The following is a 13,809-nucleotide window of genomic DNA, read 5'->3' as shown; positions in this document are numbered from 1 at the left end:
TAAATAGCAGAGTTACCAAGAGAGGAGAGAAGACAGACATGCACACACACACACACATACACACACATATATACACACGCACACACACAGAGATGGAGAGAGAGATCTTCCGTGCACTGGGTCACTCCCCAAATGGCTGCAAGTGCCAGGGCTGGGGCAGGCTGAGGCAGGAGCCCAGAACGCCATGCTGGTCTCTCAAGAGGGCGGCAGTGGCCACAGTGCTTGGAGCATCACCTGCTGCCTTCCCAGCAGCAGGGATGACTAGTAGGGACCTGGAGCAGAAGCAGAGCATCCAGGACTTGAATTGGTGCTCATATGGGAGGCCAGCTTTGCTGTCAGTGGCTTAACCTGCTGCACCACAACACCAGCCTTGGCAATGGCTCTCAAATACAACACCAAAAGCATAATTCATGAAAGAAAAAATAATGTTGACCTTTGTTGAAGGCAAAAACTTCTACTTGGCAGGAGATAACACTAAGAGAATAAAAAGATAAACCATAGACTGAGGAAAAATATTTGTAAAATACCATATCTGATAAAGGACTTACATACAAATAACTCTCAACAATAAGAAGAGAAACAGCCTATGGGACCAGTGTTGTGGCGTAGCGGGTTAAGCCACTGCCTACAGTGCTGGCAACCCATATGGGCACCAGTTCGAGACCTGGCTGCTCCACTTCTGATCCAGCTCCATGCTAATGCTTCTGGGAAATCAATGGAAGATGGCCCAAATCCTTGAGCTCTTGCCACCCACATGGGAGACCCAGATGAACTGGCTCCTGGTTTCAGTCTGGCCCAACCCTGGCTACTGCAGCCATTTGGAGAGTGAACCAGTAGACGAAGATCACTCTATATATCTCTTTTCCTCTCTCTCTGTAACTCTGTCTTTCAAATAAATAAAATAAATCTTCTTTTAAAAAAGCAAAAAGAAAACAAATGCCTCAATTTAACAAAATGGATAAAAGAACCTGAGAAGACAGTTTACTCAGAAGATAAAGAGATTGGAAATAAGCATATAAAAATGCTTAGCATCAGTTATTAAGGAAATGTAAACTGAAACAATGAAAAACCACTATACATCCATAGAATTGCAACACACCAAATGCTAAAGAGGATATGAGCACCAGGAACTCTCTCTGCTGGTGGGAATGCAAAATGGTACAGTTAGCCTGGGAGACTGCTCAGCAGGTTCCCACAGAGCTATGTACAGTTTCACCATTTGATCCAGCAATCTCATCCCTTCAACATCTACCCAATTGAGATGAAAACTTATATCCATATGAAAATCTGCACAGAATATGACTAGCAGCTTTATTCATAACTGCTAAAAACTGAAAGCAACCAGGATTTCCTGCAGTTGGTAAATAAATCAATAAACTGTGGTATGTCCATATACTAGAGCTTTGTTCAGTGATAAAAAGAAAAGAGCTATGAGACCGTGACAAACAGGGAGGAACCTTAAATGCGTATCACTAAGTGGAAGGGGTCAATACAGGAAGCTGATTCTATATGATTCCAACTCCATGACTTTTTGGAAGAGGCAAAGCTAAGGAGAAGACGGTAAGAAGGTAAGTGGTCGCCAGTGGCTTGGGGATGGAAAAAGGATAACTAGGTGAAGCATGGGGGACTTTCTGGCAGTGAAATTATTGTGTGTGCTACTGTAACAATACATACCCAACCTTAGGTACTTTCAAAACCAGTACAACTCTATAGCAGAGAGGGTGAGCCTTAATGCGAAGTATGGCTTTCGGTGACCAGTAATGTAGCAAAAGACAAATGTACCACATCATGCAAAATGTTAATAAACAACAGAAACCTCCTAGATGTGGGGAGATACATGGGAACTCTCTGTACTCTGCTCAATTTTTCTGTAAGTTTAAAACTTAAGAAAAATAAGTTATGGCATTGCAGAGTAGCGAGTAAAGTTGCTGCCTGTGAAACCAAAATCAAGTATGGACATTGGTTCAAATCCCAGCTGCTCCACTTCCAATCCAGCTCCCTACTTACTAATGGCCTGGGAAAAGCAGCAGAAGATGGCCTAAGTGCTTGGGTCCCTGCCACCGGGTGGGAGGCCTGGATGAAGCTCCTGGCTCCTAGCTTCGGCCTGGACCAGCCCTGGTTATTGCAGCCATCTGGGGGCGAGCAAGTATATGGAAGATCCTTCTCTGTCTCTCCCTCTGTCACTGTAACTCTTTCAAATAAATAAATAAATCTTAAAAAATCTATTAAGTAAAAAAATATATATAAATCATTAGAAGAGAAAAATAAGTGTTAGACGAACGTCAGGGATATAAAATTATGACAATAGAATTTAATCACGAAGTGACCAATATTTGTTTTGTGTCTTTGTTTATGTCTCTATTGTTTGTTTCTTCATCTCTAATTATAAACTCCTATGGACTTAAATTTTAAACACTATTTAATTTCTTTATCAGTAAGGAAAAGGATGCTCACAGAATACCAATATCTTTTGTATCCCACTTCATTGTCCTTCAAATGCTTTGAATTTTTATGAACTCTCCATTTCATCATGTTTCCACTTTGGCTGAAATTTACAGCTTTCTAACTCACCAAAGGACATCTAAGACTCATGCTGATGTGGCTCAAGGCCTAGCCTGCCATCCATGTGTTAGCTCATTGAGCTGTCTGCGAGGGTACAGAATAACTGGCCCTTCATTCTGAATCACCGAACAACTAAAAAGAGGTTTAATTAAGCCATTTTAATGTTTTCATAGCACTAGTGAAGTTCTGTTCCTCAGTGTGTAGAATTCATGCACCTTTGTGGTTTTATGATGTAACAGATTTTTTTTTCTGATCTCAGAAAATTGAGAGTGAGTTGCCATAGGCCTCACCCCAATTTTCCTTTCTGCAATTTCGCTTCTGGTTTGTGACATGATGTAGTCAATCACATAATATTTAAGCTCACTGTCAGCTCTGCTACAGATGGGAAATTGATCAAGTTAAGACTTTCAAAGTCATGTTCTCACTCATTTTTTTAGTCCTCTCTGTAGCCCCCTCCTTTTAATAGGATTCTTTTCTCTAGGAAGGAGGCAGTCCCTAGAACTGTATATTCCTTTTTAAAAACCTTATTTATTTATTATATTTGAGAGGCAGGGGGACACTGATAGAAAGAGAAAGGAATAGAGGGCTCCACTCTGCTGGCTCATTCCCCGAATGCTCACAACATCCAGGGCTGATCCAGGTCAAAGCTAGGATCTGGAAATTCAACCCAAGTCTCCTATATGGGTGGCATGGACCCAGCTACTTGAACCATCACCCTGTCACCTGCTATCTCCCCAGATAACAGGAGGCTGGGAGTCAAACCCAGACACTCTGATAATAAGGTTCAGGCAATCCATGCAACCTTTTAAGCACCATGCCCAACGCCCACCCCTGAAGCTGTACATTGTAATACACAGGGAAGCACTTCCTCTACTTACCTCTCTCCAGCAATGATTCATAATCTGGTAGATGTTAGACGAGGCCAGACGGGGCTTGTATAACCGAAATCCAGTGCTGATGTCTTCTACTACCTCCGAGTTGCTCCGGTTTTCATACGGGATTTTGCCTTCACTGAAGACTTCCCACATCAGCACACCTATGAGCAATAGTGAGCACAGCAAGCCAATGACAAACCACAAAGAGCAATTGAACCTGTCGCTAGCAATCCAGGCTCCTTCACACTGGGTTTTAAGTCTCTGCCTTCAACAACGCAGCATCAAGCCCACGTGAGGTTTACTGGGACTATCTGATTTTTGAAGAACTGAAATTACTCAAATGGCAAGGAATTTTCAAACTCTGCCCTTTGTTATTTCTAACGGGAATGCTAAGGGTTGCAGGGGATGTGAACTCAGATGTCCATATCTACGCAAGGGTTGGAGAGCCTTTTGGTTGCCAAGGATCATCTGAATATTTATAATATCATTTGTGAGCTGTACAAAAGTATCAACTTAAAAATTACCTGCTATAGATTTATTGGATTTTGGGTCCCTCATGCAGTTGCCTTAGAAGGGTCAGACCAAATGATTTTGTGGGCAGATATTCCCCACCTCTCATCCAAATGAACGGAGAGGGTGAGGTATGAGCAATAGGGTCTGGTGAGCACTGTGGGTAAAAGTTTTGTCTCTAGTTGCAATTTGGCTCCAGTCAAAGTATGGTACATGAAAATGAGGGTAAAGGATTGTTGTAGTAATTTCTAGTTTTTAAAAGCTGTCATAAATTGAGAGTTTAAAAGATATGAACTCAAATTCCATTTTTAAAAATACAGGTTGAGAATATCTAACCTGAAAATAGAAAATCCAAAATGCCCTCAAAATCTAAAACTTTTTGAATGCTGATACCAGAAGTGGAAAATTCTGTACCATGAAATTTTGTTTCATGCGCAAACTTATGGAAAATATGCATAAAAGCACCTTCAGGCTATATGCATAAGGTATACATAAAACATAAATGAAATTCATGTTTACATTTGCATCCCATCTGCAATCTACCTCATTATATATATGCAAATATCCCCAAATCTGAAAATATTCAAAATACAAATATTTCTGGCCCTAAGCATTTCAGATAAAGGATTCTCAACCTGCACTGTATAGACTAAAACACATATTTGAGTTTTCCATTTTTTAAAAAAAAAGTTTTATTTATTTATTTGAAAAACAGACAGAGAGAGAGAGAGAGAGAGAGAGAGAGAGAAAGGAGGGAATAAATCTGCCACCCACTGGCTCACTCCCCAAATGCCTGCAACAGCTGGGGCTAGGCCCAGGCCTAAGCCAGGAGTCAGGAAGTCCAGACCTCTCATAAGCTTAGGCCATTATTTGCCACCTCCCAGGTGCGTTAGCAGGAAGGTGGATGGGAAGTGGAGGTAGGACTCCAATCCAGGCCTCTGATTTGGGATGTGGGTGTCCGGAGCAGTGGCTCATCCCGCAGCACCACAAGGCCTGCCTGAATTTTCCATTCTTCACCTCTGATTGAATCCCTTTTCCGTTTCTACCCTCAGTAGAAATGCCTCACCCAGCTGTTATCTTTCTCGTGTGCTAACATATTCATAAGCTGTCAGAGCGGGAAGGAAGCTTACAAATGTAGCCTTGTGGGTTTCAAGCTCTGCTCCAGAGACTCTTAGGGCAGCTTCCCGAGGTGTGGTCCCCAAATGGCTGAGCACAAATCACCCCAGAAGCCTGTTCAAATCACAGATTCCTGGGCCGAGCCCAGAAGCAGCAGATCAGAATTTCTACGGGTGCTCAGAGGTGCCTCAGGAGGAGAAATTTCAGAACGTGCTGTACATAAGACCAGTTAGCACTCCAAGACATGCGGATTTCCAGGAAGGTTTCTTCTGAATGTCGGACGCAGCTGCTCCAACATGGTTGGAAAAGAGTTGCTTTAATACAAATCTAACGTGCAGATGAGGAGACTGAGCATATGTCAGAGAGTCCCCTTGACTTGCTCAATTTTAAACAAATAGCACAGCTCATCCAACGCAAAGCTGGCGGTCTGAGGCAGGCAGGAAACTCAGCCCACTCAGGTCTCTGCCGCTCGGGTTTGCGGCTCCTGTTTTATCAGACTTCACTCACTGAACCTTTTCTTCTCTGTATCCATCTGTCATCCTCATCTCTGGACTCCCTTCAAATAACACTTGCGGGGCAGGGATGGGTTTCAGCTCAACCCTCTGACTGTAAGCCGCAGCCGACAATTCCCAGGCTGACACCTGTGGCTGAATAAGCCCCATTCAAAGTCAGAAGGTGAGTGTGCCAAAGTGGGCCTTTGCTCTAAACATCTCTTTATGGGGTTCTAGCTTGGTGCAGTGAGAACAGCTTTGTCACTGTAGAGGATGGCTGCATGTCAGCCCTAGCTGTCCCACTGGGGAAAGACGAGTTGCCCAAGAATGCTATCAGGCAGCCTCTTCTAAGGGCATGCTAGAATTTACACCTGGCTTCAGACTGGCAGCTGGATAGCTGGGGAGCAGTGCACTGCTTGAAGGAACAGATCAGAAGGACTCCAAATGAAACCACTTGGCTCCTAGAAATGGACATTCTAAATCTGGAAGAAGATTTTCAATCCTGAAGAAGATTTTTAATATTCCCAAAATACTTAATTAGCCAGCTCCCCTCTGGCTTCTACCACTAGTGAGTCCTCCCCAAAGCCTTCCTTCACACAGAGTGGCAAAACCCATGCTTAGGAAGTTCCCGTCTAGAGTATTACCCCTCTTGACATCCAAATCAGAGACTGTCCGGTTGTTCAACCAGGCAGCGTGCACACACTACAACGCAGCACGACGTGAAGAATCCAGCATCAGCACTCAGCATTTCCTGCCACACCGGCACCATTCACTCACGCATGCTGTCTGCACTTTTTAGAAACTGTAATTCCTTCCCACGGCCTTCCCACTCTGTTTCCCCACTTCAACCTAGGGCAGTGCTCTGTGTGCTATGGACGTGACTGAGCTCTCGTCCTTGCTTTCCTTGCCTCTTGGAGCACTGACCGCTTCCTCTCATGATTCAAGTCTCTGCTCCAGAGGCCCCTCCTCGGAAAGGCTCACACTCACTAAAGCAGGCCCTTCCTCCATCCCGGTCCCTCTCATTCTGCTGCCGTTTTATTATAGTCATAGGACCAATATTTCCCTACCTGACTTTCCCTTATATCTGCTAGCTTAGAGTGATTAGCTTATTCTGAAATCAGCTTTCCTCTAAAACTTTTAAAGCTTATTTAATTATTTGACTGAGAGGGAGAGAGGGAAATGGGGGGAGGGGGTAGGGGAAGGAAGAGGGGAGTGGGAGGGGAGGGGAGGAAGAAGAGGAGGGAGAGGGAGAGGGAGAAAGAATGAATCTTCCTTCTGCTGGCTATTCCCACAACAGGTGGGACTGGGCCCGACAGAAGCCAGGTGCCAGGAACTCCATTTGTGTTTCCTACATGCGTAGCAGGGATCTGAATACCTGAACCATAATCTGCCGCCTCCCAGGGTACATGGTAGGACTCTGATAAGGAATACAGGTTTCTTGAGCAATAGTTTAACCTGCCTGTACCACAACACTGGCTGCCCACCCCTCTCCTCGCCTAACATTTAGTTTCAGAAGCATTGGAGTCTTTTCTGTCCTAGGCACCACTGCATCCTCAGTGCTTAGACTGGCCTCTGGCACAAAGTAGTTGCTCAATGAACTGCTATTAAGCGAGTAAAATGCCTATTGAGGGCTAAATGTGGAATACAAAACTCGCCAATGCATGGTCCCTGCCCTTCAGGTGCTCATATTCAAACTCATGACTCCCCGGATTCTGATCTCACAGTAGCTGCCACAAGACTCCTATTCCCATTTTCATCTTTGTCTCCACCCCCCGCCCCCATTTCAAATCCAGTAACAAGGGCTCCTTCAGACTTTTCTGGGTTGTTCTTACACAGACTCTGAGTGGAATATCCTCAGAACATAGGGTTTAGACAAATAGAGTTGTCTGCCATTGACAAAGAAAATATCTGGGGGCCTGGCGTTGTGGCGTAGCAGGTAAAGCTGCCATCTGCAATGCAGGCATCCCATTTGAGCACTGGTTCAAGTCCCTGCTGCTCCATTTCCAATCCAGTTCCCTGCTAATGCACCTAGGATAGCAGTGGAAGATGGCCCAAGTGCTTGGACCCCTGCCAACCACACAGGAGACCTGGATGGAGTTTCTGGCTCCTGGCTTTGGCCTGGCCTAGCCCTGACCATTGCAGCCATTTGGGGGAGTGAACCAGTATTTGTAAGATATCTTTCTCTCTGTCTATCTCTCCTTCTCTCTTTGTGACTCTGCCTTTCAAATAAACAAATAAATCTTGAAAAAGAAGGAAGGAAGGAAGGAAGGGAGGGAGGGAGGGAGGGAGGGAGGGAGGAAAGGAAAGAAGGAAGAAAGCATTTGGCCAAGAGTCCCAGGCCACATCAGGGTGGCGCCAGGGTGACACTCACCAAAGGACCACACGTCTGACTTGCTACTGTAGCGACTGAAGGAGAAGACTTCTGGAGAGGCCCACTTCACTGGGAACTTGGTGCCTGTGGAACTCGTGTACTGATCATCGAGGACGAACCTGGGAAGGGAGGGAGGGGGAGGTCTCAGTGCTTGCTACCGGCCTCCCACTCCTGCCACTCAGCAGGCATCACTCCCACGTTACCTCGTCATCCCGAAGTCTGACACCTTGATGACCTGGTTTTCTCCCACCAAACAGTTTCGGGCAGCCTAGAGAGGGACAGGCAAACAAAAGGGGAGGAAAACCATTGGTGTGTAATTAGCAGTTAAGAAGTCTTCTGCAATCACCGTGCTGTGTTTTTCCTAATGCTATTATACAAGGGCTTTGGGGAGCTTCACAAATGTTAATGGGTTTCCCACATGCCTCCTGCAAGTTAGTGAGAAAGTCCAATGTAAGATCTTTTGTCAGCATAGGTAAATTTATCTCCACAGCTAGTTCCTAATTAGAAGACAGATCCATGGTGTTGTCTAACCAAGAGTTTGTTCATGGTGCAATGTAATATTGTACTGGAAGAACTCTTAGAGCTGCAAATTTTAGAGTGCCTACAAATCACATGGGGATGCAGGTTAAAACCCCCAGAGAGTCTCCAGATGGTTTTAGGATGAGATTCTGGCAGACTCTTGCATAACACTGTAAGAAAAGCTGTGTTGTCCGTGGCCCACATCTTACCAGGAGGAAACTGAAGCACACAGAAGCTAAGACAGAGGGTCTGTGTGTTCCAGTTTGGAAGAATGAAACACAAATAGGGCAAGCTAGCAGTGGGGCCAGGATTGGAGGCCAGTTTTAGTTCTTTCCCACTGGGCCCTCCCAAAGTGGGTAGAGGTAGAGAGAAGTTGAAAGAGGAAGGGAGATGGCCCTTGATCAGTCTGCTCATTAATACATCCCTGGTCTGGCTTTCTCTCTGTTGCAGTGGCCCATGCCCTTCATCCTGCACCTGCAGCTGCTCCCCCACAGCACACCCGTACCAGGTCTCTGTGGATGACGCACGCCTCTTCCAGGTAGGCCATGCCCTCGCACACGTCCAGGCACATGCCCAGCAGGGTCTCTGTGGCAAAGAGCCCCCGCTGAGTGCGCAGGTAATCTGATAGGCAGCCGTGCTCCATGAACTCGAACACCAGACAGATGGGTGCCTGCTCCAGGCACACTCCATAGAGCTGGACAAGTTTGGGGTGAGAGAGTTTCCTGGAAGAAAAAAAGAAAGAGGTGAGATGGCCCAAATTCAGTATCCCAAAAGTGCTGAACATTTTATGGCACCAAAATAGTTGATGATCCCTTCATCCAACTCATGGTTTTGAAAACTAAATCCACACCCTCCCCTGAACAAAACCATGTCACTAGAGCTGAGACCTGAGGGGGGCAAAGGGTCTGCTGGTAAATGTGAGGACCGATGGAGGCCAGTGTGGCTGGCACGTCACGGACCAGAGGAAAGCTGGATAGGTGATGAGACTGGGAGGTGAGCAAGGGTTTTGTGGACCATGGTGGGGAGTTTCATTTTACTTTCTATGCCATAGGGAGCCACCGCTGGGATTTGGGCAGGAAGGTGGCACAGCATGGCATCAGAATGATATTTAAACAATCCAGCACAGAGCATCCTTCCCAGGGTGTCTGCATGTCCTTGTTTTGGGGACTCACATCATGACTTCAGCCTCCTCTATGAAGTCCTCTTCTGACATAGCTCCCTCCTGAATGGTTTTAATGGCTACCTTGTCCTTGTTGAGCCAGTAACCGAGATGCACCAATCCAAACTGCCCGCTGCCAATCTCCTGCACAAAAGTGAGCTCTGAGGGGTCGATCACCCACTTTCCTGGAACACAGAAAGAGAGTTTTTTCAGAGAAGGCAACTGATGAGGTATAGGGCTACCAGGGGACTATCTAGCCCTACCTAGAAGTCATGCCTGTTTTGAGTACCTGTATAACTCAAAGAATAAGAGTGTAAGTCCTAGACTTAGAGCTGTTACAGATAAAATTATTACCCCTTCCCAAACAGGATATGCACTTAAAATAATGAAAACCATGTGTAGGCAGATTACATGAAAGGAAGCCGAGAAGGGCAGTGATCAAAATAGGAAAGAAAGGAAGATTGTTTCAAGGCTCCAACTTCTTCTACGCTTGATTATAATCTTGCATTGTCAAGTTTCCCATAGAGTAAATTTCACAGGACACGATGACCGACTCATTCATGTGTGCATCATGAGCATCCACTATGTACGTAGCACTCTGCAAGGCCTTGGTGGAGGGGGAATGAAAGATGTGGGTGGATTCAAAGAGGGCTCATGCAGAAACACGAGCTAGCACAGACTCTCAGTGAGTGCTCAATAAACAAATAAAAGCAATCTGGGCCTCAGTTTTCTTATCAACAAAATGAATTGGTTGGCCAGGTAATTTCTGAGATTTCATCCAACAGGGACTCATTAGGATTCTACGGTTATTAGAAAAACCTTGTTTTTAGAAGGAGGATGAAGATGAAATACCCTTTCTTGATGCTTGTTCTCAAAGAAGTAGACTCAACAGCAAACATAAATGAGTACCTGCTATGGGCCAGATACTTCTGGATGAAGAGCCAAAGGCAGTGTGTCTCAAAGTATTGCCCCCGAGCACCTATGCTAAAGTCACCTAAGGCATTTATTTAGAATACACACTCTAGGACCCCACCATCAGGGGATGTGTTTTGATAAGTGTTGGGGGAGGGAGGGTGCAGGGACCAATGTGTTTCCTAAACATTCTGGAGGATTTCAAAGCACAGTGAAATCTAAGAGTCACTAACCTAGTAGGCACAAAATGAAACTTATACCACCTTTTCCTCAAGCAATATATAACTTGGGCCAAAGAATGCAAACTCAAATGCCTTCTAATAGAAGGGGGGAAACTCAGATTTGTAGGACAAAAAAGCATAGTATGTGGTATGACACTAGAGCTGCATGGCCTGACTAAATGCATTCAAAACAATGTTAACTCTACTATGTACAGAGTTTTAGGTGCTGCCAGCTTGCAGCCCTTACAATAGACCCATACCTCACAAACAAGATGTTACAAACGTTCTGGAAGACAGGTGGAAACACAACGCTGAGGTAGTTTTCCAATATTTTTCTAGTAGCATTTAGCAGATACTCTGAACAAAGTTAATGCTCAACAAATCCTTCATTGATGAACTAATTAACAATAATGTACTTCATTAACAAGAACGGACACTGGTTTGGGTTAGATAAATTTGACATGCCAGTATCTATATCTATATCTTTCTCTGACACACATTGTTCTTACTGTTACCATCCCCTGACATATAGTATACTTGTTCCAATGATCATCTGAACTCTGGGGCAAGTCCATTCAGAATTCGATCAAGATCTGTAAGGACATGAGTTTTGGCTCAGATGTATCACATTTCTGATTATACTGCTCACCATATCGCAACCCTGCTGTGACTGGGGCTTTCTGTCTCCAAGAAGAAACCGGGTATCGGAGTCGTGTGACAAGACCTGGGTTGATTAAAAAGACAAAAACAATGGTTAGGTCTTTTCCAGAACAACCACTTCGATTAAATCACCAGGAACTAAATATAATCCAGTGCAAGAGCCGTTTTTACTTTGGAATACAAATCCCAAAACCCAATCACTGATGTCACCCTCCTGGAGAAGGCTGATAGGCACAGGTGTGATGGTAAACTTTCGGGATTTCCACAGCAAAGTTTGATAATGGATGATACGTGAGGCAATCAAATACTTGACCCTGTTTTCTATTTGTATATTTGGTTACTATTTACGGTCACCTTGTCTGATATGAAGAAACTAGGCTGGATTCAGTTACTTTTCTCCCAGTTTCCTGGGAAGGTGCCCCTCTGGCTCTGTCCCCTAGATCTTACCTCCTCCATTGTGTTGATGGTAGTTGATGAGGAGTGGGATGGAGTCAAACACATACTTTTCAGCCACATAGTATCGCTTGGGGTTGTCGTTTGTTTCCTTGATGTGATAATGCTTTATACAGGGGTTGTTCTCACTTTAAGCAGAGGAAACATAAATGCAGTGCTTGTTAAGAAGCAATGTTGAACAGGAGTCACTTTGCACCTGCTCCCCATGTAGGACCTCTGTCCTTAATGTGTTGTACTATGAAAATTAATGGTAAAACTAGTCTTCAAACAGTACTTTATACTTTGTATGTCTGTGTGGGTGCAAACTGTTAAAAACTTTACTTAGTATAGAGTTGATCTTCCATATATAAAGATAATTAGAAATCAGTGAAGAAAGGGATGGAAGAGGGAGTAGGAGGTGGGATGGTTTGGGGGTGGGAGGGCGGGTATGGGAGGAAGAACCTCTATAATCCAAGAGTTACACTTACGAAATTCATATTTATTAAATAAAAGCTTTCTATTAAAAAAAGAAGCAATGTTGATAGGGTGGGCATTTGGCCCAGTGGTTGAGATGTCAGGATTCCGACATTTCATAGCAAAATGCCTGGATTCCAGTCCCCATTCTAGCTTCCTGCTGATTCCCATCCAGGTGATGGCTCAAGTGGCTGATTCCATCACCCATGTGGGAGACTGGGATTGAGTTCCCAGCTGCCAGATTTGGCTTGGCACAACCCCAGCCATCATGGGCATTTGGGGACTGAACTAGTCAAGGGGAGTTCTCTCTGTCTATGTCTCTCCCTTTCTGCTTCTTAAATAAATAAATATTTAAAAGAGGCAAAGTTGAGACACAGAAATGGTTTTAGATTCTTACTTTCTTTATTCTGTAATCTCTCACAAGGATGGCAGATATATTTCAACTTGTGTATCAGTCTTACAACGTGGCTGTAGATGCCTAGAATACTGTGTGAAGAAGGATTCTGAGACGGCATCTGGGAGCAGTAAGACACAGTGTTGTGGTCCATTGGCGATTTTTCTTCCATGACCACAAAGCAGGGATTATTTTATGTGCTATGTGTTTGCCTTCCTTTCTCTAGGGATTTATTTGTCAACATCTGTTGAGAAAGTCTCTCTCTCCCCTTCATATGCATTTGACTCTGTGTGGCAAAGACTCACTATAACAGGCTCACTACTTTCCTTAGGAAGACCTGCTTGCATGGCTAGCCTTTGGCTGGTGTTTAGAAATGTGGTTTTCAGCAGAGCTCTCACCGTTCCTTGACTGAGTGTGGCAGGCTGAGTTTCAACTATCTGCATAAACAATATGGTTAATGCTGAACTCCTGCTTCCTTCTGGGAGTCTTAAATCTGGATATGTGCTAGGAAGAGGGGACTTGGGTGAACAGCCTCCCTTAAAACCCAGGGTGCTGAGTCTCTCTAATGAGCTCTCTTGTAAACAAAACTTCACATACATTGTCACAACTGGTTACTGGAGAAACTGTGCACATGCCCAGTGTGACTGCCCTGGGGGAAGACTCTTGAAAGCCTTTGCTGGGTGTCTTCTGAACTTGACCTCATGAGCTGGATTTTCCCTTTGCTGGTGTTGCTTCGTGTCTCTTTGCTGTAATGAATCTCTGTAAATGTTAGTCCTGGGGGTCTTCCTAGTGAATTGCCAGAGTGAGGGGGTGGTGGGAACATCCAGATCAGACTTTTTCTCTCATTCCTTCTTCATCGTAACTTATGGGTCACTCTCTTCACTGCCTCCTAGCCATAGCACAGGCATAGCCCTGCTGTGACGTTCACCATGCTCTTCTCCACCCCTAGGCGGTGGCCTTCCTCTTGGCCACTGTCCAAACCCTGCCCTTGCTCTCAGTCTAGCTGGCACCTTGTTTTGCAACAACTATTCCCTGAAGACAACTATAAACGTATTTTTATCTTGATTCTTGTGGTGCTTTGGTGATTGCCAAATGGTGCGGTTCTTAGTAATT

The 13,809-nt window shown here is 44.8% G+C and overlaps 1 protein-coding gene across 1 annotated transcript in view; it reads right to left on the bottom strand.

Annotated features, from left to right (window-relative positions):
- ITK (IL2 inducible T cell kinase) overlaps nt 1-13,809 on the bottom strand; it is a 67,757-nt gene that overhangs the window by 3,502 nt on the left and 50,446 nt on the right. The window contains exons 10-16 of the mRNA XM_051843561.3: nt 11,844-11,977; nt 11,386-11,460; nt 9,617-9,788; nt 8,950-9,166; nt 8,129-8,193; nt 7,926-8,044; nt 3,441-3,598 (exon numbers count right to left, since the gene is read on the bottom strand). Of these exons, the coding sequence (XP_051699521.1) occupies nt 3,441-3,598; nt 7,926-8,044; nt 8,129-8,193; nt 8,950-9,166; nt 9,617-9,788; nt 11,386-11,460; nt 11,844-11,977 (940 nt within the window). The remainder of the gene's footprint in view (nt 1-3,440; nt 3,599-7,925; nt 8,045-8,128; nt 8,194-8,949; nt 9,167-9,616; nt 9,789-11,385; nt 11,461-11,843; nt 11,978-13,809) is intronic.

This window comes from Oryctolagus cuniculus, chromosome 6 (assembly GCF_051225735.1).
Source record: "Oryctolagus cuniculus isolate XC-2025 breed Fujian yellow rabbit chromosome 6, ASM5122573v1, whole genome shotgun sequence".
Lineage (NCBI taxonomy): Eukaryota > Metazoa > Chordata > Mammalia > Lagomorpha > Leporidae > Oryctolagus > Oryctolagus cuniculus.
Note: the sequence above shows the minus strand (reverse complement) of the source record. Positions and strands in the feature narration are given on the sequence as shown.